Genomic DNA, 27962 nt, shown 5'->3' with positions numbered 1-27962 from the left:
ACCCAGGCACTTAAATCAATGAACATTTGCCGGGAGGAAACTTATTAAAATGACTGTAGCCTTGACAGAGTTGCATTAACATCAACAGCTGTATTTCTGTCCACTTACAAGGAATACTATAAAGAAGCAGTCAAGCCATGTTTAATAAAATGTGTCAGTATGCAGAAAATGCCTTTTTTCACAATTAGAAAAATTTAACATCTTTAGTCAAACACTAGATGGGAAACAGCCTAAAGAAAAAAAACCTACCCACAACACCTATTTGAACTACAAAGCAAAATGCTCTGTGACTGAAGGAAAATAATTTAATATTCATCATCATTTTAGAAGTGTCTAAATCCAAGGAATGATATTATGCTCATAGGTAAACACCAGATTTTTCTGAAAGATTTGTAACTAAGGTAATGCAAGGCATAAAATCAAACTGCAAAACTAGTTCAAAGCACTTAAGAGTCCAATGGTTCTCTTATGTTTTCTTTTAGGTTCTTTATTTTAAATGGATTATTTTAGAACAGTAAATTATCTTTCATAGAGGTGCCTCCTGGTCTGGTAATACAGTACCTCCTTTCTGAATGTATCGATTTAAGATAAATCAAAATGAACATTAAGGCATACAAACAGCTACTTTAAGTCTGCTCTTATTTATTAAGGATCTTTTTAACTCATTCAAATACATGGAATGTTGGCACAAAACTGAAGCTGCTGTAGAAAGAGCACAGATGTTCTGTGGGTTATTGAAACTTCCATTTCTCTAAAAACATACCCTTACATGGTCTTAATTTTACAAATTTAAGTGTTGAGAAAAATGTCTAAATAATAAGTAACAATTAAAATAAAATGTTTATTTGTAAATTATGTACAGAATACATTTTACTTTACGACAAGGAAATGGGAAGAGCCATCACCTTCCAACCAGTGCTGTTTGCTTTCTCTGTTGAAGATGACTATCTTTCTCTGAGTCAGATGTACAAATCAGTTTGGATTTCCTAAGTTGGAAAAGGAGAATTTGTAGCTAAACTAAAAGTGTTACTGCACCATTACTAGTTGGCTTGTTTCCACAAAATGCTTTTGAACCCTGCTAACTCAGAATCCCAGAAATTCCCTGGTATACTTTTATAATCAACCAAAGCTTAACTATCAAGAACAAGGAGTTTAAGCATTTCATTTTAAAGAAACTGTGAAATGGCTACATAACTATGCGTAATCTGAAATGTTGGTGTTTCTCTTTTATCCCTTTTGGTTATTTTGATTAATCTAACAGTAAAAAGCCATACAACTATCAAAAATGCCATTAATCTAAATATCATTGTGGAAAATGCATCTTTGATAACTATCAAAACAAGTAAGACCTACTTATTGTAAAATTATCAAATAGATACAACTTATAAATGGCTTTAGACTGTACCAATAATAGTATTCTATGAAATGAAGGACTGAATATAATTGCTTGGATGTCAAATACATTTCAGCAAATGGATTTAAAGAATGCTACAAATGTCATGTGTACATTAGGACAATCAGCCAACATAGAAAATCCAACCTCTTGCACTTTAGTCCCAAATTAGTCAGATTATGATTTTTCATGGGAAGATTTAGTTGTTTCTCCATCATTGTCTTCTTCTTCCTCTTCTTCACAATCCCCATCATCTGTTTGCTGCTCCAGTTCCTCTTTTGTGATCATTTCAAAATCATTCCCATTTCCACTACTGTGCTGGGATCGGTCATCTTCCCTCCTGTCACTATCTGTGTCCGAATGCCGTTCTCCACCCGAGCCTTCTGTTCCAGGATTCCCTGGTCCTACTTTTCCCTCTTCATCTTCCTTTTTCTCACTGTCTGACTTTTCCTCACTGTCGGACTTCTGCTGCTTTTTGGTTTCAGATTTCTCATCTTTCTTTAAGTCTGCTTTTGGTCCTTTATATTCATGTGTGTACAGAGGCCTGAAGGAGTCAATGAAGCCCACGTCAGCAGTCAGATTTGGCAAGAACCAAAAGTGGTGCCTTCCTCCAGTTATGAGCCAGATGATGAGAAATAGAATGCAACGAGCTATAGGAGAAAAATGGCTCTAATTGAGTAATTCAAGCATTGACTCGGATAGCAAGGAATATTAATAAAACACTAAAGAAACATTCAGAGTTTATTATTTGCACATTACATGTACCTTACATACAAATAATGAAATCCTAACTAATCTAGCAGCAACCACAGTATTCCAGGCACAGAACATTCTGCTCCGATGCTGAGGGCACACCTGACTACGTCGTGTATCAATAAGCACAGCCATCAGTTAGATCTTTCAGTATGCATGAGACTCTAATGTAAGAAAAAGGGAACAGAGTAGTAAGGGATGAAGGATATCTTAAGAAGCCTTTAAAAGGGAAAAAGCAAGGCTGCACCCTGACTTTCCTAGTAGCCACTTTTGCCTTTGTGAGGCAATTACTCTGTAGAAAAATATTAAAAATTATACTCTTTATGACCGTAATAGTAGACATATAAAATAATCCTGCATAGGTTGTTATATACATGTGCATATATTACTACTGCTGATTTTTTTTTTTTTTTTAATTTATTTTTGGGACAGAGAGAGACAGAGCATGAACGGGGGAGGGGCAGAGAGAGAGGGAGACACAGAATCAGAAACAGGCTCCAGGCTCTGAGCCATCAGCCCAGAGCCTGACGCGGGGCTCGAACTCCCGGACCGCGAGATCGTGACCTGGCTGAAGTCGGACGCTTAACCGACTGCGCCACCCAGGCGCCCCACTACTGCTGATTTTAAAAGAAATAAAAATACATTTCCAAAGGGCCCTAAATATATCATGGATCCAAGACATGTGCATACTCTGCCTAAATGGTGAGTCTTCTAAGTAAAATTACACACTTCTGAACAATAAAAGAACATTTTTCTAGCTACAATTTTGTTAATTAACTATGTCACTTCTGCTTATTTAAGGATGATTCCTCTCCTAATATTAGGAAACAAAGCAAAGATTGCTTAAACAAATAGCACTTGAGGTTACTCTCAAAACTACTCTCAAAACACTGAAAACTGTGGTTAGATAATGGAAGAATTTGAGAATTTTAAAGTTTAGAGCAATAAGTTATCACAAACACAAACCCTAGTATTTCATATAGTTTTCTCTTCATCTACCAGTTATACAGAGCTATGTGATTTTCCTGTTTTGTTTTGTTACATATCAGGTCTGCAAAAAGCTCAGCCATTTGTGCCTCCTCCATTATTCTGCTTTGAGTAAATAAAAGGAAATAGTTATAGCTGCCTTGACTTTTAGGAAGCAGTAATTTCTATTTTCACAAAGAACATAAATATTCTGAAAGACTGTACACATTAATGTCTTTTGTGGTACAAACAGAAATGGCAAATATGTTTGCAATTATGATTTATTAATAAATTCCACTGATAAAAAGAAATGTCTTTTAAGGAGGCTGCACATTTTTTCTCCAAATAAAATTATGATACTATTATAGACTTTGTAGGGCTGTAAGACCAGTGGTCCATAATATGAAATTTTGGCTCAAATCCAACGAAAAGCAATATGGAAATGGCACAAATGAAACTTAAATTCTCCACATATATAAACTGGGCATAGCAGAATCCTAACAGGTTTTACAGTTCTTCCTCCATGGGGCATTAGAGTACCAGGGGCAAAAGTGAAAGAATCATGGGAAAACCATTGTGATATGTACTGTCATACCATCCTTATACTAAACGGGACACATTTAGAAAACCGCCAAAGGTCTTATACATATTCAGAGTAGCACCAAACAGAATTCTGACTAACATATAATACTTCATAGGATAATATAAAATACATATCCAGTTTATAACTCAGCTACAGATCAAAACTATTTGAAAGTATATTTGGAACTCTAGTGCCTAAGAGAAGTAACAAAATGCTGGGTTTGTTTTCTGCTTTAATTTACAAGATTATTTAATCTATAATGCATACCTAAATCCATAGGATATTTAAAATGAAAGATGATAGAAAACACTACTGAAAAAATGATATTTTAAAGAGCAAAAAGAAAGCTTCTAAATTTTCAGGGATTTGAGAGCCAGAAGGTACTAATTTAAATTTATAGCTTCTCATTCTTTTTTTTTCTAATTTTTTAAAAACATTTATTTATTATTGAGAGACAGGACGTGAGCGGGGGAGGGGCAGAGAGAGGTGGGGGGGGACACAGAATCTGAAGCAGGCTCCAGGCTCCGAGCTGTTAGCAAAGAGCCTGACGCGGGGCCCGAACCCACAAACCGCAAAATCATGACCTGAGCTGAAGTCTGACGCTTAACCAACTGAGCCACCCAGGTGCCCTAATATAGCTTCTCATTCTTGATGCAGGTAGTATACTACCACTAGTTAGCTGCTTCACAATCTTAGACATAATTTCTTGGCCCACAAATGCACTGTGTTACATGCAGAACCATCAGGGTATTTTCTGAAGGTGACTAAGCTAGAAGAGGGAAAATATGAAAGGTGGGTGAAGAAAGCTTCACACAGTCAGAGATCACAGAGAAAAAAGAGAAGCCCATAAACATGATAAACTGAATGAAAATACTACATAAGCTACAGGGTGCAGTTAGTGGCACTAACTCAGGACACCCTGATGTCCAGGGTGAAGGGTCACGCAGAGGCAAATTGCTAGGACTATAGGAGTAATGCTTTATAACACAGCAATCTATTATGTATCACAGAACCTCAGAATAACATTTGCTCAGTTCAGATAATCTTGGTCAAAGTATGTCCTCTAACAACAGATATTAGGTCAATAATGTGATTTTTTAAATTTTGTATAGGAAGTACTCTCTTATGCCTCGGTGGAAAGGTGGATTTGTCAGTTAGGGAAAATAATCAGAACTTAGTACCATATACCAATATAAAATCTAGGTGGATCAAGGAATAATATACTGTATGTAAGTTTAAATATCAATACACAGCTTTAGATAAGCTGAGAAAAACTTCCACTTCTTTCTCAAAGTAAAAAAGTTAACTTAAATCTGCCTACCCTTTATGGAAATATCTTCAAAGACTAGGATTTTAAGTAAAATAATGTGTTTTTTTCCCATGGTAAGCAATACACTCATTGTAAAAAATACAGACAAGTATAAAGAACAACATTAAAATTATTCACAACTACCACCACTCTTCATATTTAAGTGCATTTCCTTTCAGTCAGATCTTCCCTGGCACTGAGTGATTCCATTTCTTTTCTTTTTTTTTAAGTTTATCTATTTATTTTCAGAGAGGAGAGGAAGAATCCCAAGCAGGATCCGTGCTGTCAGTATGGAGCCTGATGCAGGGCTTGATCTCCAGAACCGTGAGATCATGACCTGAGCCGAAATCAAGAGTTGGACACTTAACTGACCCATCCAGGAGCCCTGAGTATCTCCATTCCAAAAAAAACAAACAAACAAAACAAACAAACAAACAAAACTTCCTAATCAAACAGGCAAAAAACTGTTCCATTATCTTAATTTTACTGTTTGACTACTAGTGATAAGAATTTTTCAGCTATTTGTTAATCATTTGTTTTCAATTTCCTCATTTGAAGTAGATTATTTTTATATTGTTTTGTCTTTAGCCATAAAGACCCCATTCATCCAGGCGTGTAAAAAAAACATTACTTATGTCTCCTTGTTTGATTTTTAAAAACCATTTATAACACGTTAATGCATCTAGAATTTATTTTGGTACACAGGTGCAAAATTTTTCCCCAAAATGGCATTTACTGAATTGAATATATATTTATTAAGCTTATACAATTTAAGTATTTAATACAAGTTTCATTTGCCTTAGGTCAAAATACAAAAATGTCTTACTAAAAGGATTATGTCTCATAAATCATCAACCATCGTAAAAATATTAGTCTCTGTGATAGCTAAACTTTAAGCCATATCTACATGCAGATGAAGACACATTAAATACTTTCTTCACAACAGACCAAATCTAATCAGGTACATATTCTACCTCAAGCCTGAGTCAGTTTTGGGATATGACCCAAAAAGTAGGTCCATATACTCCTTGATTTGCCTACATTAGTGTTGCAATTAAGCTTTACTTGAAGCTCCAGATTATAGCCCAAATTGCTTGGTATATTCCTTACTGAGGTCAAATTTACTTAATGCTACTTACCAACAGCAAGAAGAAGAATGCTGGCTACAAAGCAGCCTGCCCCCACACTGAGGTAATAAACACCTACTCTCATTTCTGCTGGCCAAAGCGGGAAGAGGGTGGCTGCTATCACTGCAATTACTAGAACAAGAAATGACAAAGTTACATAGAGAACTTTTAGATTAAAACTTAAATGCCTTGGTTGCAGTAACAGTCATCATATTCCTAGGGGGAAAAACTGAAATATAAACATATTAAGACATATAAAATTGCCATTTTTATAGATAGAAAATGGTAAATTTTATCAGCCATTTCACATAGCTCAACCTAACATTTTAACTATTACTTTTGGAGGCTAGAATTTTTCTAGTATAAATTACATATAGTTAGAAAAAAGTGTTGTTTAAAAATGTGACATTGTCAGCTCCTTAAATGATCAACTGCTGCTGCTTTCAAGCAATGTCCTACTGTCTGACTGTATCTGTCTACTAACTAGAGGAGCCGAAAGAAACAACCTCCAAACACTAAACCAAAAAATGATTCCACTCTGAAGATTCTGAGTCTGGGGTGAAGCTCTGGCACCTACAGACTGAAAAGCTCAGCAGGTATTCTGATGGTTTTTCAGTAGTTAGGGAAACACCTCTTTTACACCTCTTTTAAAATAACTATTTTATGTTAAATATTTTTCTCTATGGCTTTTGCATTTTTATTTTCCTTTCTAAATTTTAGAGATTGTACTTACCAAGAATTAATCCCATGACAAATGTTTTAAAGTGAACCGGGTCATATATCCACACAAATACCTAGAAGAATCAAGAAACCCCAGTGCTTAAGGTTACATTAGAAAGTTAAGCTTAATTCTGTGTTGTCTATAACAGTCACTTCCAACTTCTTCACATATAAGAACTAAGTTTCTAAGAAAACAAATTCCCAAGACCCTTCTTTCAGGAATAGTGTTTCTTTGGGTATTTATTCAGTTAGAAAAAAAAATGTTTTAAACTATAAATTCCTTAAGGCACTTAAGTAAATTTCCATGTATTTGCATGCATTTAACAATTTGTTCATGTGTGCAAACCACTGCTTATTTTCACCCAAAGAGCAGCAACTGTGTAACTTTTTGTTCCTAATGTAATGGTGCACACTGGTATAAGGAGAAGCAGTCTGGGCTAAGAGCACAGTTAAGATAGATTCAGCCAGGCCCTATTATAGATCCAGCAGCCATCGACTCTACCTTATTCCCTCTCACTGATGAAACACAAAGAATCATTAATGAAGATCCATGCTTAGTGAACATAAAGATTCCATGACTAACTGCAATAATTTCATTGCCTCCTCCCTTGTGGAGAGTCTATGGCCCATAAGCTGAGAACCACTGCTTTAAAGCTTGATTTGCTTTACACAAGAGAAGTTTACTTCATTCGGAACAATCAGAACTCTGCTCCAATCACCATCTAAAATTCCTACTTTTATCTCTTAGTTTCTATAAATATCACTACTCTTCCATTTCCTGATTCTATTTTGACCAGAACTCTATTGTCTTTGATTTCATTCTATTTCTAACACTGGGGGTTCCATTTCTCTTTTTTAAAAAATTAATTTTTTTTTTAAATTTTAGAGAGAGAGAGAGAGCGCATACACGTGAGCAGGGGAGAGGGGCAGAGGAAGAAAGAGAATCACAAGCAGGCTCCACATAAAGCGAGGAGCTCGTTCTCATGACTGCAAGATCACATGACCCAAGCCACACAGAATCTGAAGCAGGCTCCAGGCTCTGAGCTGTCAGCACAGAGCCCAAGGTAGGGCTTGAACTTATGAACCACTAGATCATGACCTGAGCCGAAGTCGAATGCTTAGTCAACTGAGCCATCTAGGCGCCCACCATTCTTTTTTAACTGCACATTTCCCCTAGAAATCAGACCCATAGACATCACACCTGCCAGTTAGCGTTCTAAAAATCCAGTTTTTAAAGACATCTCCCACTTTTAAAATTTGAAAGCATGTTGCCTTCTATAGAACAAAATATAGTATTTTCAGGAATGCAAGCACTCCTGCTTTTGCTCAGGCTGTGTCCTTCACCTAATAGATCTGTACATTCCTTCAGTGTACCTGGTAATCTGCCAATCATCCTTCAAAACTTAGTTCAAGTGTTCAAGGTCTCCAGACCCTCCTTATCCTGTCTTAAATTTACTATTCTTTTTTTATTTTTAAAAAAAAAATTTTTTTTTTAACGTTTATTTATTTTTGAGACAGAGAGAGAGCATGAACGGGGGAGGGTCAGTGAGAGAGGGAGACACAGAATCCGAAACGGGCTCCAGGCTCTGAGCTGTCAGCACACAGCCCGACGTGGGGCTCGAACTCACGGACCGCGAGATCGTGACCTGAGCCAAAGTCGGACGCTTAACCAACTGAGCCACCCAGGTGCCCCTTAAATTTACTATTCTTAACTGATGTTCTCTTACCCTAACAGTCACCAACCTATGATACAGTAATATGCTTAAAAGCTTGTATCTTTGCTAGACTACAAGCACTTCCAAGAAGAGAATTTATCTTATTTATCATGCTTTTCCAAGCACCTATAATGTCCTTGCATATAGCTAATGTTTGATGTTTAACTGAAGGTGTTCGAACTTTCACATTAGGGCAGAACTGTGATCTTCTCTTCTAGTAGTTCTTAACCAAGGGTTCACATCAGAATTGTCCTGGGACACGTCAGACAAATTACACACACGTGCCACCCTTATATTCCATACTACAGATTCTCCTGCAAGTATGTCTAGAATGAGCCAAGAGCACATATTTTCTTTCCCAGAATTTCAAACTCATAGCTCCAGGAACCACTACTTTATATATACTACTTTTGTACTAGATACAACAAAAAGAAATATGCCTTGAAATTCACAAGAATTCAATGGCCAGTATATAACTAATGTTTTTGTATTGGTTAAATGACTAAATTAAGTAGTCTTCATGGAAGGCTACCATCACACAAATCTTCCATTACAAAAGAAATAAATACAATTTCCTTGAGTAAAGCACTAAGTAACATTGAAAATCTTAGGCCTCTAAAGTAGTGTATAGTCAGTGTATAGTCTGAATATAAAAGACAGAAAACTATTGGTGCCCTCCATTAACCATTCTACTCTTTTTTCTTTGATAGTAAGGAAATCCTGCATTTTAGCTAGGCAAATGACCACCAGTACAAAAAGCACATTTTTAACACTTTACTGCAGGTAGGCATGACCATGTGACGAGGTTCTGGCCATGGTAATCCAGGCAGAAATGCAACTGCTAGACTCCTGGAAGATGTCCTTAAAGAGGAGGCATGTTCCTCATTCTCCTTTCTTCCTTTGGATGCAGATATAAGGCTAGCTGTCATTTTGGACCATAAGGTAACCTTTACTAATTGCCCCACACAGCTGCACCATAGAGCTGCCATAGCTGTACTACTAAATTTCAGATTTAACTGATGAGAAACAAGCATCTATTCTGTTTTCAGCCACTGTTATTTCAGGTTTCCTATTACTCACAGACAGCTGAACCTAATTCTGGCTAATATTCTATACATTTTTTGTAACTCTAATTCAGAGAAATTATTGATTTTTTTAAAAAGTAGTGTCTATGTGGTTAGATTTACCAAAATTACTTGTTTTCTTAGTAAAGTCATCACAGATAACTCTAAAAACTCCTATGGAAAACTGGATTTCTATTTATAAAGTAGATATGCTCACCTCATTTCCATCCAAAAAAACTTGATCATCATGTGGCTCAAGTTTGAATTTTTTCTTAGTTTCCTTCTTTTTAGGAGTTCCTGGAGTTTCTTCCTATTAAAACACAAGTTAAGCAGAACGAAAAAAGAAAAAAAACACAAAAAGCAAAAACAATAAGACATTCATTCATAGTCAAAAAAAGTTTCACTATTTGAGACACAGAAATAAAAATTCTCAACCATGGTATTTGTAAGAACCCTAATATATTTATCTTAAATGGTTGCTGCACAGCATTTCAAAAATGCTCATATGCCAGTGATCATGTGCAAATAATAATTTTTATTTTTACTTAAATTTAGCTAAAATCACCTTTTTGGATTCTTCCTTTTCACCATCTTTTTTTTTTTCTTTTTCCTTTTTTGTCTTTTCATCCTTTAGATTTTCTTTCCTGCTCTTTTTATCTTCTTCTTTTCCACTTTCGGCTTTTCCTTTCTCTTTTTCTTTTTTTATGTCTTTATCATACTTCATTTTCATTACTTTTAGTGCCCGGTGAAAAAACTGCTTCTTTAAAAGCCTATGGGAAAAATGGCATGAAATTACACTCCTTATCAATTATATAGATATAGACTGAAAAGAAAAAACACTAACCCCTCTGCCCCCACCCCCCCAAAATGAGCAAATATACACCGGCAACTCACGAAAGAAATTACAACTAGTAAATCCATGGAAAAATAGTCAACCCACCTCTAATCAAAACATGTAGTGCCAATTTGATTACATAAGTTTTTCACCTAATTTTTATTTTTCAACCATATAATTTAGATATAACAGATTACAAGTTTGGAATTATCCTTATGAAACTTTTCTCTGAATTAAGAGTAAATCAAGATGCTTCTTTATTTAATGTTAAATTTCAAATTCAAGAGCAGATAGAAGGGGAAAATAAATAAAACAGTTTAAGAAATGTTAGCAGATTAAAAATGTGCCCATGATTTGAATGATCTAAATCGTGTTTGCAGCAGTCTTCCTTGATGTTATTTTTTTCTCTCACGATTCAGCCTGCCACTATTATGAAATATCTTCAATTAAGTAATGAATAACTAAATATGCTAAGGTGATATTCCTGGACTCTGAAAACAACCAAAGCAGTAACAAACTGAAAATTGTACAATATACTGGCAAAACACCAAGTATTCCTTGTTTCACTAATTTCTCTCAGTGCATTGTTCTTTACTCAGTAATTATTTTTTTTAAACATTCCTACCCGAGGGCTTTTGCTCTGTATGCCCTTCTTTGCCTGGAATGCTCTTCCCTCAAACAAGAATGTCCTTTTGGTTCACTCCCTCACTTCCTTCAAATGTTACCTTCTCAATTAGCCCTATCCTGTTTAAAATTATAAACCCATCCCCCATCCTCTCTCCTGTTTCCTGTTATCCTAGCCATTGCATTCATCTTCTAACTTAATATATAATTTATGTCTGTTTGCTCCCTTTACTAGTATAAACTATTTAAGATATCTTTGCTTTATTCATTTCTTCATCTGATGAGCTTAGAAGACCCTAAATTAAGTCAATCTAAGTGGTAGTTCTTTTCTAGCCTCACAATCCTACTCAAGAAACTGAGTTGCCCTCACTTTTGTTACCTAAAATCCATCCTTTCAGATCTTATGTTCCAGTTTCAGAGTTCCTGATTTGCTTCTTCATTCCTTCCTTGATAATGTACAACTACCAAACACAACATACAAACTAAGTCTCAAATCCACCATCTGTGCCTGTTGACTGCCCACCTTTCTACCTCCACTACCTCCACTAATGCCTGCTCCAGCACATCATACCACTTCTTAACTAAGTGCTTTCTTCCTGTCCAGTGACCACTTATTTCTGGTCATTATGTTGTGCCCTCTGAGGCCTCTGTTTTGAACTGCCTGGCTGGCCTTTATTCTGCTGCCCAACTGGGGTCCACTCCATGAACATTTCCACAAAACTAATTTCTAGGTCTTCTCATTTGGCCTTCTACTTGTTCAGATCTACATAGCATAAAACTCTGCAACTGTCTGAAATGTCCCACAGACTGTACCATTAGTATCTGCCACCCATGTGCAGTTGATCCTTGAACAACACAGGTTTGAACTACGCAGGTCCATTTATACATGGATTATTTTTTAATAAATACAGTATGCCCTATAAGTGTATTTTCTCTTCCCTATGATTTCCTTAATAACATTTTCTTTTCTTTAGTTTACTTTATAATACAGCATATAACACATATACAACATACATGTTAATCAACTGTTTATGTTCTCGGTAAGACTACCAGTCAATGAAAGCTGTTAGTAGTTAAGTTTGGAGGGGAGTTAAAAACATGGATTTTTGACTGTGTGAGGTTGACACCCCTTAACCCTCAGGTTGTTCAAGGGTCAAATGCAGACTATTAAACAATAAAACTGGTGTCGAACAAGTCATATTCAGGTACATGAGCTCAAATACCACCTCTACCACTTAACTATGTGGGTTTGGGTGCATTATTTAATTTTAGTAAAATTTCTATCTCACAATCACATGTAGATTGTTTATAGCATGGTGCCTGGAATATATGTACTCAAAGTAAGCAAACTTTGCTATAGCAAAACCTTGAATTTCATTTAATAGTTACAGAATATACATACACATACTTTGGTTTCATATTATTACATTATAGCATCAATCTATTCACTAGTAAGTAAAATTATTGACATATTCCTTGACAGGTCTTTAGGGAATGCCTACTTTAACTCACTCTATGACTGGAAAAGTGAGATGACATTTACTATTGTAACAAAACCAGTGCCTTCATTTATTTAACATATCATATAGTACAAATCACTCACACAAAGCTCTCTTACATTTCCACAGAACTACTTCCTTCTTCCAGTATGTTCTGCTCCCTTTGCCAGGATTGACTGTCCTTTCTCCCATTGTTTGCTGGGTAATCACCTATTTATGTTTCAAATTTTGATTAAACCTTTTCTCTGTGAAGCCACTCTTGACGTTTTCTCATCCCTGTCCTCCTTACAGAACACAATGCATTGTAATTAGTCATGAGTCTTCTCTAAAAGGCTAGAATATGTACTTTGGAGGTGGGGACCAAGTCACAGTCATCTTTGTATTCTTGGGGCTTGGAATACAACAGATATTTTATAACTGCTGAATACACAAATGGGATTGTTAAAAGTAGCTTATGCAAAGTCATTAAATTGTATTTTTTCCTCACCTCTTACTTTTTTTTCAGGTTTAACAAACATTTATTGAAGCCAGACATGTTTAAGACTTTCACCCATGTAGCAATGGTAACATTTTATTAAATGCCCACACTGTGCTAATTGCTATGGAGTTACACTAAAGCAGAAAATAGTCCTATAACTGCCTTCAGATATGGCTGGCAGGAAATTTTAAAAACTGATTCATATATAACAATTCTAAAACAGCTAAGGGGTATAATGTATGAACTAACTTTATAAATGCTATAGAACCTTAGATACAAAGATTAATGTGGGCTGGAGGACCTGTGGAATAGCACATGGCAGAGACAGACCTGGAAGGATATTTATATTGAGAGGCAGGCAGGATTGACAAAAAACCATTTGGGGAAAATGGCAGGTTATGATCAATGAAAGACCAGAAAAGAATGAGTGTGGTATATGAATGAGAGTGAGAAAGACATTACTGGAGTAGTGGGTTGGAGATGCAAAGTCACATGTAGAGTTAGATTCATACTCAAAGCAGGCCATTATGAGGCACAGAGCACATTAGAAAGGGTTGCTCTGTGTATCATCCTACATCTTCCTGTTTTGTTTTTCTTCAGACTCCCTCAAGTCTACTGATCAACTTCATAAAATGAGACTAGACAAATATCTCTGTGGTTTTATTTGTAGTCAGGATGGAACCCACGAGGGCTGGCCATGGCTTATCAGAAGTGGCTCTGAAACATTTAGGTAGTTATGCTTCTCTATTTCCATGTAGAAAGGACACAAACAACCTGGCATGAATGGGAATAACATCTACAACGAAAAGGGAGTATATCTCTAGGTCTTTAAGGCTCTTCATATAACAAGGGATCAAGGCTCCTAAAAGGACAAGAGATGTGGATTAATACTTGCTGCTCTCTCTGGGCTCACAGATTGAATATTCAAATAGTATTGACAGATGAACCCTTCATCTTAATTTGCTTCATTAAATGCATCATCATTTTGTTGGAGGAGGTAGTATATCATGGTGGTTAGGAACATGGACTATGGAGCCAGAGTGTTGGATTTAGAATTCTGGCTCTACTACTTTTGAGTAAATTACGTAGCTTCTCTGTTTTTTCATGTATAGTATCTTAATTTTCACACCATATGTAAAACAAAAATCTATTTTTGAGGCAGGCAGAGAAATTTGCACTTTGGAGCTCTACAGAAATGGCTGTAAAGAAAAATACCAGGTACATCACTGTTAGCTCATTCCTGCCCCAACAGTGAAATTTTCATTGTTTCTGAAAGGTCCAACAGTGACTCTACTTTTTGGCAACTAAGAATTTTAAGAAATATTTGATAGTTCTTTAACATTACAGTTTTATTTTTTGTTATTTCGTTTTGTTTTAGAGAGAGAGAGAGAGAGAGAGAGAGAGAGAGAGAGTCAGTGAGCTGGGGAAAGGAGCAGAGGTAGAGAGGTTGATACTCAGTGTGGAGCGCAATGTGGGGCTCAATCCCATGACCCTGGGATCATGACCTGAGCTGAAATCAAGAATCGGATACTCAACTGACTGAGCCACGCAGGCACCCCTAACTTCAGTTTTAAAACCAGGTTGGGAAACAGTGGTTTTTAGAGGGGTGTCATGTGACTGATACTTTAAATGCCATTAAACAACATATTAGCAAATACTATGTGTATCTCCCTACCAAACATAAAATAATCTAAAATGTAAGATTCCTACCAATTATAAACTTCAGTGATAAAAACAAAATTTGGTTTATTAACATCTTAATAAATATGCCTAATTATTTTAGTAAGTAAGCCAAGAGAAAAAACTGAAAGAAAAATCAATATATTTATTTTCAGAGGAAAGTGGTTTTTGTATACCACTCACCATCAGAAGTTTTTCCCAAAGGAGAAGTACCTATTATGAAAAACATGGATATGTTACTGAACTATCTATGCTTCACCATGGAATCAAGAAAAGGCAGATGCTGTTGTTGCCTTGATTTTACAAGGAATACATTAGCAATCACCAACAAAATAAGGAAGGGTACCTGACTGACTAACCCCATACGGGCACAAAAACAAACAACCCAGATATAGCAGGTCTATTAGGAATCCCTGCCAAAGTTTTGGGAAAGACTCCCTAGCCATTTGCGTAGAAAAGAAAGACTTTTTTTGATTACTTTTAACACTGGTATAGGATTTGTATTGCTGACCTTTCAGCTCGGTCAGCCTGGCAAATGTATAATTGTAATATAATACAAATTAAAATTATGAAAATATCATAGTCTAATACCAAATAAATGCATTTCCAAAGGTACTGAAAAAAATCCAGGTTGCATGAAAAAGCTCTGTTTGAGCTACGTTCTAGTATCACTACATTTAATGATAAAAATGGGGAAGGAGCTTTAGGACTATGGCAAGTATTTTGAAATCACTACTTATGTTATCCATCACTAAGAAATAAACACTACCTGTTGCAGTAGTCAACCACAGACTCCCTTGTTGTAAATAAAGCTTCCTCTCCTTTCTTGGCCTTTGCCCACTTTGAATCCAAAAGGCAATCCACTGCTTTTGAAGCTAAAGAAAAAATTTATCATTTTAAATTATGTATACATGGGAATTTATGTCTAAGTAATAATTTATAAGATATTCTGGCATCAGAAAAACCAAATTCAAAGGAAATTAATTCGGACATGATCATGATAGATAAACAATTCCTCAAAACTTAAATTTGTGAAACACAGCAATAAGGGTCTTTTTAAAGTAATGTTGGGAAATAACTGACATTCAAAAATATGAACTAAGACCAGATATATTATGTGGAAATGTTCTAGACAAAAACATTTAAAATCAATATAAGTATCATTCTTATCACATAATCACAATTAAATGTAGAATAAACAAACCAAAAATCTTCCCCTGACAGTAATAGAAATTCTGTTATCAAGTTTACCGTGACCCACTGAGAAATAAGCTCTGTGAACAATCTACTGCTATCACAAGAAGAAACTAAATATAGTAGGTCTGATGAGACTAGCATTTATTTTACTTTCATATTATTTTTTTTCAACCACTATTTATAAGCTACAGGGCCATATTATAGATGACATTAGCTTATAATGAGGTCCTTTGGATTATGTGAAGAACCAAAGCTCCTACATTGGTTCCATCAAACTTGTTTCCCATTGAATTCTATTTCAGAGTTTTACAAAAAGATTATCTTCAAGTACTTTTACTATCGGAACAAACTGTAGTATTATCACTGAAAATAAATCCCATTAAAAAAATTTTCAACTAGTGTTATTACAAAGCACTTTCTTTTGTCTTTTTACTATTGACATTTGCAATCAAAAAAGGCAAGAACAGGATAATCAACTGCCATATGTCCATCACCCAGCTGCATCTTTGTATAATACTTGGAAAGCACTTTTAAAATGTCTACATATCTCAAATTTAGGTATCTTCATAAAATATGTACACTAATAGAATTTTACTGATATAATCCTACCAATAAAATAATCAACTCGGTGCCCCATCATATTGGTGGACTTTGTTGGACAGTTGAATCGAAGATACTTGGCTACAGCCTTCTCTTCTTTAGATGGTTCACCAACTTCCTGCAAAATAAGAATATTTAGTGTAATCATTTACTTCACAAATTCATGTGTTGAATTTACATATGTGTTCTACAAATCTTATAAAGTGGAGTATAAGCCTTTCTTTCAAGTCTTCTCTGGAGGAGACCTGATAATATACACAAAAGACAGAATAGAGATTTAAAAAATTACATGTTTTTCAAATACTTGTTGATAGGGCCAAAACCTGCCTCTTCACCTCAGCTAAGGCATTTCTTTTGAGTTGTTTTTCCAGTATGGTAACTACTTTGTACTAGCTCACCTCACTCTTGCCCGGTCTTTTTTTATAAGCCACAAAGCAGTAATTTAAAAGATTAAGAGGTTGCCGGTAGTGAGTGCCCAAATGTCAAAGTAAGTAGAAACAGGTGCCATAAGTAAATGTTAAATTTAACAAAGCTATGTACCCTGAACAATGGACAACAAACTACAGGAGGAATTCCCAAATTAACCAGAGAGATCTGTCCCAGTGTGAGAGCCATAAGAATACTATTTCAGATACTAAAGAGGTGTATTCTCTTCCCTTTCAATTACTCGTGTTCGTATTCTCCCCACCTATATACGAAGAAAATGAAGGCAATCTACATTTGTATACATCTGATACACTTTTAGAAGTTGCTGTAGTGCTATAAGGTACAAAAACAAAAGTACTGTCTTTAATTACATATGTAAGCATGATACAGAGAGCACTCAAGCAATATTCTCAGCAATGTATAATCTAAATGTGAGTAATTTCGGGAAGGTCTGTTTCTTAAATGAAGTGCCAAATATTCGTAAAGAACTATCTGCCAAGAATCTAGATGCTGAAAACAATTAATGCTAAAGACAGTTATGTTTTAGATAAGACATTCTAATAACACAAAATAGAAAAAATAATCCAAGTTATCAGTCTTTATGTCAGTTTTCCCACAAATTTCAGTTAAGTCTGAATTCAGTTATGTTTGATGAAAACGAGGAACAATGAACGAACCAAAGTACCAGCTTCAATTTTATCCTGAAAAGGAGTAACTTGTTGGATGAAGTGAAAGCCTGTACTTTGGTTGTTAAATCACCTGGCAGCTACTTCTCATATTTCTTACTCTGCATTTTCCAAATCCTCTTCTCCCAGTTGCCCAATTAACAGTGTATGATTCTTATACTTTACTAGTACCCCATCTGTGGGTTATGTGTGGCAATAAAAATTAAAAGTTCAAACTATTCAATCCAAATGAAGACTACAGTAAAAACCAAATATTTGCATGAATAAAAAACCTTTAGTTTTATATAGAAAAATATGTATCATACAAAAGTAGAATCTTGAAAACACTGCATTTCAAAATTAACACTATTAACAAAAATTAATTCACAAAAGTTAACACTCCCAGTTCACTAAAACCACAAGGTTCATAATGATTTGAACCACAAAGTATACTTTCTGACACACTAAAAGGTGAAAAAATCTACATTTCAATTTGTGTGTGTGTTTAATATTTATTTTGAGATCGTGCACAAGCAGGGAAAGGTCAGAGAGAGAGGGAGAGAGATAATTCCAAGCAGGTTTGGTGCTATCAATGCAAAGCCCTACACTGGGCTCCATCTCATGAACTGTGAGATCATGACTTGAGCTAAAATCAAGAGTTGGACGCTTAACCAACTAAGCCACCCAGGCACCCCTATATTTCAATTTTTGAAATCACACTAACATATATTAACATGTTAGTATCATATGTTAAATGATAGTATTAAATTCTGGTTGAATAATACAATGCATTTCTAAGAGGCTCATCTATTAGTAAATAATATCCTATATATTTGTGTATTCCAAAAAGTAATATTACAAATAGTTGAAAATAATGAACTACTACTAATTGGCTTATGGAAACCAATTCTATTTTATTATCACACCCACCTATGCTCAATTTTTTTCTCATTTGATACATCTGTTGTCAATGTAAAGTTTTATGTAATTAACTGATAAGTTATTACTGTATATGCTTGATTAAAAATAACCATGGGAAATAAAGTCTAGATAAACATAAATTGTTCAAATACATACTTACTGAGTGTATACCCTAGAATACCTTTAGGCGCTTCAGTTAATACCAATATTTGTAAAGCATGATACCTATCTTTTGTTATAATTATACAAAATAGCAATTGTTATTTTCCGAAATCATATCATACATATTTCTCAAGCACATCGACTTTAGGCGTTACAAGTCTATACTCATACTAGCACCCAACCAAACCATTTACTAAACACAGGTATAAATGTACTCATCTACTGATTGTTGACAGAGGCATCACATGTAAAATCTGATATGAGGATACACAAGAAATGGAAAAGTCTATTTATTCTATTATTATACAGTAGGGAATCTGATACTACATGAATCCATAACACTTTTAAACCTCACTTTAACAACTAACTTCAAAGTTCACCAAACTCTTCTAACAACATCAAGACAGACCCAAGTAATCTACTTTTATTCCTTTTCCCTCCTTGGTAAATTAAAGATATTACTAAGCAACAATGAACAGAAGAGACCCAGAAAATATGGACTTGGATAATCTTTCCCAAGTAGATACAGTTACTTGTCCAGTTACTTTTTTATTAAAAAGTATCAATAACTTCCCTTGAAGTAATTCCCTAGAAATGTAGTGAATTCTATCAAGATATTGGTGTAACACAACTGATAACCTTCCTTGCTCCTTCTTCAAGTTCAAATCTTAATAGGTTTCCAATGTGTTTTGTGAAATATTATGAAATGTTCATTATACCACATATAAGTTATCATATTGTAGAATGCCTTTAAGAGAAAAGTATAGAATTTGTTCCATCTGCTGGGGCTTTGAAGCCAGATAGAAAGATTCTGGCTTTGAAGCCTGAAGAAGCCAGAAAGAAGACTACCAAGAGAACATGACCATGGGAAGCTGGTTAGAGAGATCCTGCCATGGAGTCTTCACTCTCACTGCTGCCCTGCTAAAGCCTAAAGAGTATAAAACAGTCTTATTCTCTTCCTGTTTACGCATTAGACTATAGTACTTCCCCTCTTTGTCCTCTTTTGATGTGAACAAATCTTCAGAATATTTTCATAACTTTTCTAGAAACCTTCTAACAAAAAGGTGAAGGCCTTTTGGGAATAGCATCAACCACTAATAAAGAGAAGCCAGGGGTGCCTGGGTGGCTCAGTCAGTTAAGTGTCCGATTCTTGGTTTCGGCTCAGGTCATGATCTCACGGTTTGTGGGATTGAGCTCCCCACTGACAGCATGGAGACTGCTTGGGAGTCTCTCTCTCTCCCTCTCTCTCTCAAAATAAATAAAAAAACATTTAAAAAGTCTTGAGACAGAGAGAGAGAGAGAGAGAGAGAGAGAGAGAGAGAGAGAGAGAAGCCAGCTCATCAACCCTTAAATGAAGAGAACTTTATAGCTCAATGAATGAGCTCAAATGTCTTAGAAAGCAAAGAGCCAATAAGGTTTTTGAGGCTAGACTGCCATCTTTGCACCTAAATACCAAATACCAAGATGCTGGCTGCTGCAACTCACAACCCAAAATTATATAAGTTGGTTAGAACACTCTTTTTAAATTACTTAAATACTATTTTTACTTTAGAATAGATCAACATGCAAATACTGTAATGAAATAGGGGTTATCATTTTTAGCTATATTTTATTTTAGCCAGTAGTTACAAGAATTTTTTTGAGAAAGAACATTAGATCAAGAGTCAGTAAGCCAGTCTTTGGGGTGCCTGTGTGGCTCAGTCAGTTAAGCATCTAACTCTTGGTTTCAGCTCAGGTCATGATCTCATAGTTTTGTGGGTTTGAGCCCTGTGTTGGGCTCTGCACTAACAGCGTGGAACCTGCTCAGGATTCTCTCTCTCCCGCCCCCCTCTCTTTGCCCCTCCCCTGCTCGTGCTGTCCCTCTCTCAAAAATAAATAAACTTAAAAAAAAAAAAAAAAAAGCCAGTCTTCTATCTTACAGAATTAAAAGAAAAAAATTTTTTAGCGTTTATTTAGAGACAGAGAGAGAGACACAGCATGAAAGGGGGAGGGTCAGAGAGAGAGGGAAACAGAATCGGAAGCAGGCTCTGAGCCATCAGCCCAGAGCCCGACGCGGGGCTCGAACTCGCGGACCGCTAGATTGTGACCTGAGCTGAAGTCGGACGCTTAACCGACTGAGCCAACCAGGCGCCCCTGTTACAGAATTTTTTTAATTGCTACATTCATTAGAAATAAGTTTGGTTGATCTGTCAAGTGAAGTAAGGAAAAAAGAAAAAGGTTAGTTAACAAATTATAAATTCGTATCTTCATGCAAGCAGTGTAAAATATTTGTGAAATGCAAATAGATTAACAGAGTAAAACCTGAAAGCTGGAGGGGGACTTAGGTAAATTATTTGCTTAAAGTCACACAGCATGTTACTAATAAAGCTTCACAAGAGTCTCTGTATCTTGACTATGACAGTGCCCTTCTGTGTTTGACTCCTATTGCAAGCCCTCCAGTAAGCCTCTGGGTGAGTTTTCGGACTCAGGACTGGCTTCATGGGTTCTGTCTTATTTTCTTCAGAAGGTCTCAGAGAGTCAGATTATATAGTCACAAACTTTCTCTTTCCTTCCCTTTTCTGAAATTAAGCATACAGGCCCATGACATGTCAGGGTTTTACTGCTAGGAAGACAGATGGGTACAATAAAATTAACTGAGATGCAGATTACCAAAGTTCTAAGAATTAGTAAGCCATTTAAATGTCCCCACACTCAACGGAATACACATCAACAGAATACTAAATGGGAGGTTTCTCTCTTTAGCAGGGACAAGTCATGTTAAATCTTTATGTTATATTATTTAATATAAGGACTTCAGGGTTAAAGTATTTCCGAATTTTTTTTTTTTTTTTTTAAACCACTGGGGAGGTATAAAGAACACTCAACCGGGAACTAGAAGACTTGGTCTAAATCTGGTTTTACTACCTTGATGACTGACTCTGGGTCAAGTCACATAACCTCACTGAACCTTAGTTTATCCATAAAATGATGGTGATATATTAGATCAGTAAGTTTTATACTAGTAATACTTTTAGATGTAGGTCCCCAAAATAGTTTAAGGACGATGAGTATGGGATAATGGTAGGGGGTACCAGGTTATAGGGCTTTACCATCTTGCTTTTCCCATAAGAACGGCATTTGTGCAAAAGGATTCCAAACAGATTCTACTATCTGAAAATCCTTCTCAACTCTAAACTTTCATGATACCAGGATTCCAAACCAGTAAGCACTTTGCTAACCAGTATGCACATACTGTATATTTTTTAAAACTTGCATAATTCATTTCTTAAATCTTAAAATTATTTATTTTCAAATGGTTCATTAATTTGGATTGAGATCACTCTCATTTGAGAATCTCAATCATTAAAATCTCCTAACATTAATAAACATGTAGCTCACTTCCAGTTTTCAGTGATCAGTAAAGTGAATCCAAGAAGAAAGTGTGACAAAATAGTCCCCTTCTTTCCAACTTTGATGGGATATCAGAATCTGAAATTATGTAACACTAGAAAAAGCAAATGAATTAGCTACTTTTCTAAACTCTGATATTATACCAATCATTTCCTCCAGTGTAAAATTAAATTCAAGGTCACTTGAATTTATTAAACATAAGAATCTTTTCTAAATATGAAACATCAAGTAACAAACAGGAAACTCAGTTGATATTACAGACTTTTTTTGCCCAAAAGTCTTATAAAAGAATCTCTTCTGTGACTTAAACTCTGAACTTTGACATCACACTTGATCTTTTTGTCCAAAGTGAGGCCAATATTACAGTTTCTGATTTGAGGGGTGGCGTGGGGGGGACCCAAGGACATTGCAAGATATTGTACACTTGTATTAGTTTGTTAACGCTGCACAGCAGTACTCCAAATAGCACTCCCAAGATCTCTACAACATTCTAGCACAGCTACGTGTAAACCTCCAGGATGGGAATAATAAATGTTAATATGCTTTTATCTAGGAATACGCCAAACTGATGTTTAACAATCGGATCCTCACATATATATCTAATCCCCAAATTCACAGCAGTGGATAAATAGCTATACTTTACGGAATTCACAAGGTGATGGTTTATTCACTGAATGGACAGCTGTTAATCTTTCTTCAGGACGTCAGAGTGCTTCACAGAAACCAAAACAGCCAACCCAAACCTTTCATCCTTTTGGAGGAGGGGAAAGGAAGGAGTTACAGGCCAAACACTCCTAGGAACGTCTATAATCTTCAATAGCAAATCACTGACTCACCTATTTTCGCAACAACCCTACAACCTCTCCTTTTTTCGAGGTACGTATCCTTTCTTACAATTTGTAAGTCGAGGTGAAAAGTTAAGTAACTTGCCCAAAGTTACACAACCAGTAACCAGTGAAACGAGGGTGCAAACACAACACTCTGGCTCCAGCTTTAGGTCCCTGACACAACCAACCACCACCACACAGCGTCTCCATCTACCTTACTCTTTAAGACAGGATCGAAACGGGGGGAAAAAAAGCCGCTGTTCAAAAGTGAGTATAGGGTTCACCTTCACAACGTTAAAGCTGAAACTGGGCAAATATGTGTGTTAAAGGGCATAAAATGCACTCTGTGTGCGAGTTTACGCACGGCGAGTACACATTTGACTGGCAACTTCAATACAAACTCTAATGCAAGTACGACAACACCAAATCCTGCCACTGGGAATAGGGTCATTAGAAACTTCTTCCATAATCCCCTTAAACCCTGCTTTGATGACCTGTTGGAACCTGGGGCAACTTGTCTCTTTCTGATTCTCTTCTGCGCTCTGCTCCCAAGACTTTCTTACTTCTGCCCAATCCCACAATTCCAAATCTACTGACCGCTGGCATCTCCCCCCCCCCCCCCCCCCCCAGCGCTTCCTGGTCTTCAGGAGAATTTTAACGTGCATGGCTCAAATCACCTCTGGTGTAGTCCAATTAAGCGATACTTTTTTTTTTTTTTTTTAATGGAGGAACGAAACATTACACAGAAAAAAGTCCTTCTAGGCAATGAAATACCAAGACACAGAAAGTCAACGATGAGTGTCACAATTTGTGATTGGCATCGTTAACAACTCACAACATTTTATCCATTTATGATGCCGTCGGAAGGTTTCCAGGCAGATAAGCCTGGGAGGCAACGACTAACAGAAATCGTCCCGAGTCTAAGACGTTCCGTGTGTTTAATCCTCTCGGCAAAAAGCTAGAACAACAGGGGGAAAACGGCAGGGAAGATGGGCACAGATGACAGGCATGCGGAATGAGGGAGGCATGTTATGTGGGTTATGGGGCCGGCACACTGGCATGTGAGAGGTTTCTGGGCGCGACCAGGTCGTCGCAGTAGCAGCGACGCTGTGTTTATTTACACCGTGTCGCCTGGAAGAAAGCCGCAAAGCTTCAACTGGCCTGTTCCTAACACTGAGAAAGGAGGATATACGCAACTGAACATCTGGATTGCCAGACCGTCGCCCGGGCCCCCGGGGCAGCTGACCAAACCGAGGTTACTCCCTCACCTACGTTCCTCCCATTTGCGCACAAAGAACCGAATGCTTTAGGTCAGCCCTCCGCCTCCTCCTACCCTAATTGCCATGGCCTTAATTTCGGGATAACTAAGGCGAGAGGATGAGGTAGAAAAAAGGGAGGGGAGGAGCCCGGGGAGGTCGGCGTCTGAGCTCGCGAGGAGGCCTGGGCCGGAGCAGTCACAGGAATCCTAGGCAGGCGGACGCGCCTCCGCCGCCGATTCCGAGCGCGGCGCCTCTTACCTTCCGCCGCTGCCCCACCACCTCCGCCTCGGTCTTTGCCGTCGCCAACACCGCCCCCCCTCAGGCCCCTCACAACGACGCAGCCCGCGCCCGGAGGCCTCGCGGAGGAGCCCCCACCCCGTCTTGCCCTCGGTTTCGCTCGCCTTTCCGGGGGCTTCCCTCGCTTCTTCTGCTCCCGTGCGCCCTGAAGCCCCCCTACCCCGGGGCCCGCCTTTACTACCTGGATCCGCTTCTTGTGTCGCCTGCGTTCCGCCATGTTGGCCGCTCCGCCCGGTTCCCTCTGACGTGGAGCGAGGAGGGGCGGAGGGGGGGGGGGGTGGAAACCTCGCGAGAGCGGGCCGTGGGCCCGTTATGTAATGTGGCGGCTGGCGGCTAGCGTCCGGCGCCGGGCGCCCTGGGAGGGAGAGGGCCCGGGAGAGGCTGGGACCCGGGCCGGCCGGGCTTTGTTGACGCCTTCTCGCTCCTCCTCACTCCGCTTCTTTTGTTGCGGGAGCTGGAAATCTCTGGGACCAGAAGGAAATGGAGAAGTGGTTCAGAGAACAGAAGGGCTGGAAAGAGTCCTTGGTTCTCAATCCTGACTGAGCATCTGAATCACCTGGGAACTACTAAAATACAGATTCCCGGGCCCCACCCCACTCAGGGTCAGTACGTTTGGGGTGGAGTCTTTCACAGAGAGATAGTATCACTAAGATCCACGGAATTCAGACGTCTCTGTGGCTATTCCTGTGTTTTCAACGAGTCCTGACCCACCCACTCCCCATGTGTAAATTCTTCTAACCCCATTTAAAAGATGGGAAAACAAAGAACTGCGGGGCAGAGATATGAACTGATTTATCTACGTCTCCACAGTTGGTAGACCGCAGAATTGAGACCTAACCTAATTTTCTTTTACCATATGAAGTGCGAGGTAGTACCGCTCACCTAAAACAAAGTTTGGATCCTCCACTCCATTTTCTACGTTGCTTCTCAAAACTGACCTTTAGAATCCAAGAGTTGGAACCTAGGGAAGTACAAGCAGCTAGTAAGATAAATGGGAGAGAGAACCTAAGAAGTTGGGAGTGAATTACTCTTAAAACTATTATTATTCTAGGGATTCTTAGTCATGCTAACAATTTCAAAATACACTATCTGTCTCCTGGATTTCTCCACTGAATGTCCCAATTAAAAATCCCCACTTCATGTGGCACGTGGCTGGCCCAGTCTGTAGAGCATGGGACTCTTGATCTTGGGGTTGTGAGTTCAAGCCCCACCTTGGGTGTGGAGCTTACTGAAGGAAAATAAGTAAACATTAAAAATAAAAATAAAAAGCACCACTCTCCCCACAAAACCTGCCCCCTTTGCTGTATTTTAAAATTCTGATAACTTCATCATTGGTCACTCAGTTACTCATATTAGAAACTTTGGAGGCATCCCAACCATGCTTCTCTGTCCATCAGTCACCACTCCAATTGATTCTACAACTGAAATGTTTGGAATTCTTCCCTTCCTCACCATTCCTACTGCCATTGCTTTTGATCGGGTCGTTAGCATTACCTACGTGAACTATTGTTGCAAGAGCCTTCTCATCATTCTCCCCAACTCTACCTTCTCTACGCCCCAGGCCATCTTCCACTCCCCAACCCCCCATGGCTCCCCAATTGTGTACAGCATTCGTGATGGCTAATGTTCACACAAGCCAAATGTCAGATGTCTTTTATTTAATATTTATATAAAAACAGCTCAAACGTTCTTTCCAGCATTCTATTTATATATTTGATGGTTGATGGAGGTAGCAGGGAGTTTATCCTAGCCACTTCTTGCTCCGATTTCCCTTTGAATTTAAAGTCTCACTCTTGTCATTGGACTGTTCTTTCATTCCCCAATGGGAAGCATTGCCCCTCCTGCTGCCTTTTCCCCAAGCAAAACTTTTCTTTGCCCCTGAGCTCTGTTACTTCTTCTCCCTAGGGCTCTTTCTGAAAGAGAAATGGAGGTCTTCACTCTTTACTGGATTCCTTTGGGCTTATAGACTCATTACCATGTTTTACTAAACAAAGGGTTCTCTACTGTGGATTGCCTCTCTGGAGGACTGTTGAATAGGTGGAGATTTGAAAAATTCAATTTCTTGGGTTCTACCATCCCAGTGATTGGAAGGGAATAGTATATAGAAATATATTCCAGGGGCTCTGGGTGACTCAGGCCGTTAAGCTACTGACTCTTGATTTCAGTTCAGGTTGTGATCTTGCCATTCTCAAGATCGAGCCCCCGAGTCGGGCTTTGCTTGAGATTCTCTCTTTCCCTTTCTTTTTGCCCCTCCCCTGCTCTCGGTCCCTCTTTCTCTCTCAAAGTAAATAAACTTAAAAAAGAAAAGAAAAATATATTTGCATTGATCAGGCTTAAGTAAACTAGAAACTGGTACATTCATATTTTGTTTTAAATAACACACTCTTTAGGTCCATTGTATATGTTAAACATATATATGTGTGACTAAATAAAAAAGAAAGAAATTATAGGGAAGTATAGCAAATGAAAGCCAGGCCTTTTTTGGACATAGTTTTTATAAGAGCATTTAAAAATACGTAGGTGGCTCAGTCAGTTGAGTGTCTGACTCTTGATTTCTGCTCAGGACATTATCTCACGGTTGTGAGATCAAGCCCCAAGTCTGGCTCTGCACTGAGCATGGAGCCTGCTTGGGATTCCCTATCTGTCCCTCCCTCCCTCTCAAAATAAATAAACTTTAAAAATAAAAAATAAAAAATAAAAAAACGTAGTTAATGACTTAAAGTTGTTATCACAAAGAAAAATAAATTTAATATAAATATATTTAATATAAAATAAAAGCCCCATTTTATTTGAAAGTTGATTAATATTTTAAAATTAGTTGATTCTTTAGACTTCTAGTATAAATAAGAAATGGCATGAACAAGATATTGAGTATGTATCATTGGAAAACAAGCATTTTTTGTTTTGAAAAAGTACTATATATTTAACATGATAATATTTTTAAAAATATTATTTTTATGATTAATATTAAAAAGTCACTTTTTCTTTTTAACTGAAATAGTAATTATTTTGTCTTATCAAACACAAATCTTAGCAGCATCATTCTCATTCAGATACCAGGATACTCTCATTCAGACACTGGATTTCCTTATTTTCACTTTATCAGTCAGAGTTCAGTGCATAAAAGAGAAACTAATCTAGGTATTTTAATAAGAAAGGACTTCCAGGGCCCCTGTGTGGCTCAGTTGGTTAAGCGTCCAACTCTTGATCTTGGCTTAGGGCACGATCTCATGGTTTGTAGGATGGAGCTCCGTGTCAGGTTCTGCACTGATGGTCCGGAACCTGCTTGAAATTCTCTTTCTAGCCCTCTCCCATTCACACTGTCTCAAAATAAATAAACATTTTAAAAAAAGAAGAAAGGAACTTAATTAGGGGAATTTGATGTTTCCCAAATCCTTGAAAGGCTTGGGACTCTCTGAATGATTGCTAGAACCCTGCAGCATAGATCAGTTAGGGAGATCTCTATCTTTGG

At 37.4% G+C, this 27962-nt stretch overlaps 1 protein-coding gene across 1 annotated transcript; it reads right to left on the bottom strand.

The window, feature by feature from the left end:
* Nucleotides 1-622: 622 nt before the first annotated feature.
* On the bottom strand, nt 623-24817 carry SEC62 (SEC62 homolog, preprotein translocation factor). The gene is made up of 8 exons (XM_047875342.1): nt 24672-24817; nt 16553-16661; nt 15516-15621; nt 10196-10400; nt 9848-9940; nt 6865-6925; nt 6144-6263; nt 623-2043 (listed from the first exon to the last, which is right to left on the bottom strand). Exons 1-8 carry the CDS (start codon nt 24705-24707, stop codon nt 1571-1573), a joined length of 1203 nt encoding a protein of 400 aa, XP_047731298.1. The 5' UTR covers nt 24708-24817; the 3' UTR covers nt 623-1570.
* Nucleotides 24818-27962: the final 3145 nt, after the last annotated feature.

This window comes from Prionailurus viverrinus, chromosome C2 (genome assembly GCF_022837055.1).
Source record: "Prionailurus viverrinus isolate Anna chromosome C2, UM_Priviv_1.0, whole genome shotgun sequence".
NCBI lineage: Eukaryota > Metazoa > Chordata > Mammalia > Carnivora > Felidae > Prionailurus > Prionailurus viverrinus.
The sequence above is the reverse complement of the archived record's forward strand: the minus strand, read 5'-3'. Positions and strand labels throughout refer to the sequence as shown.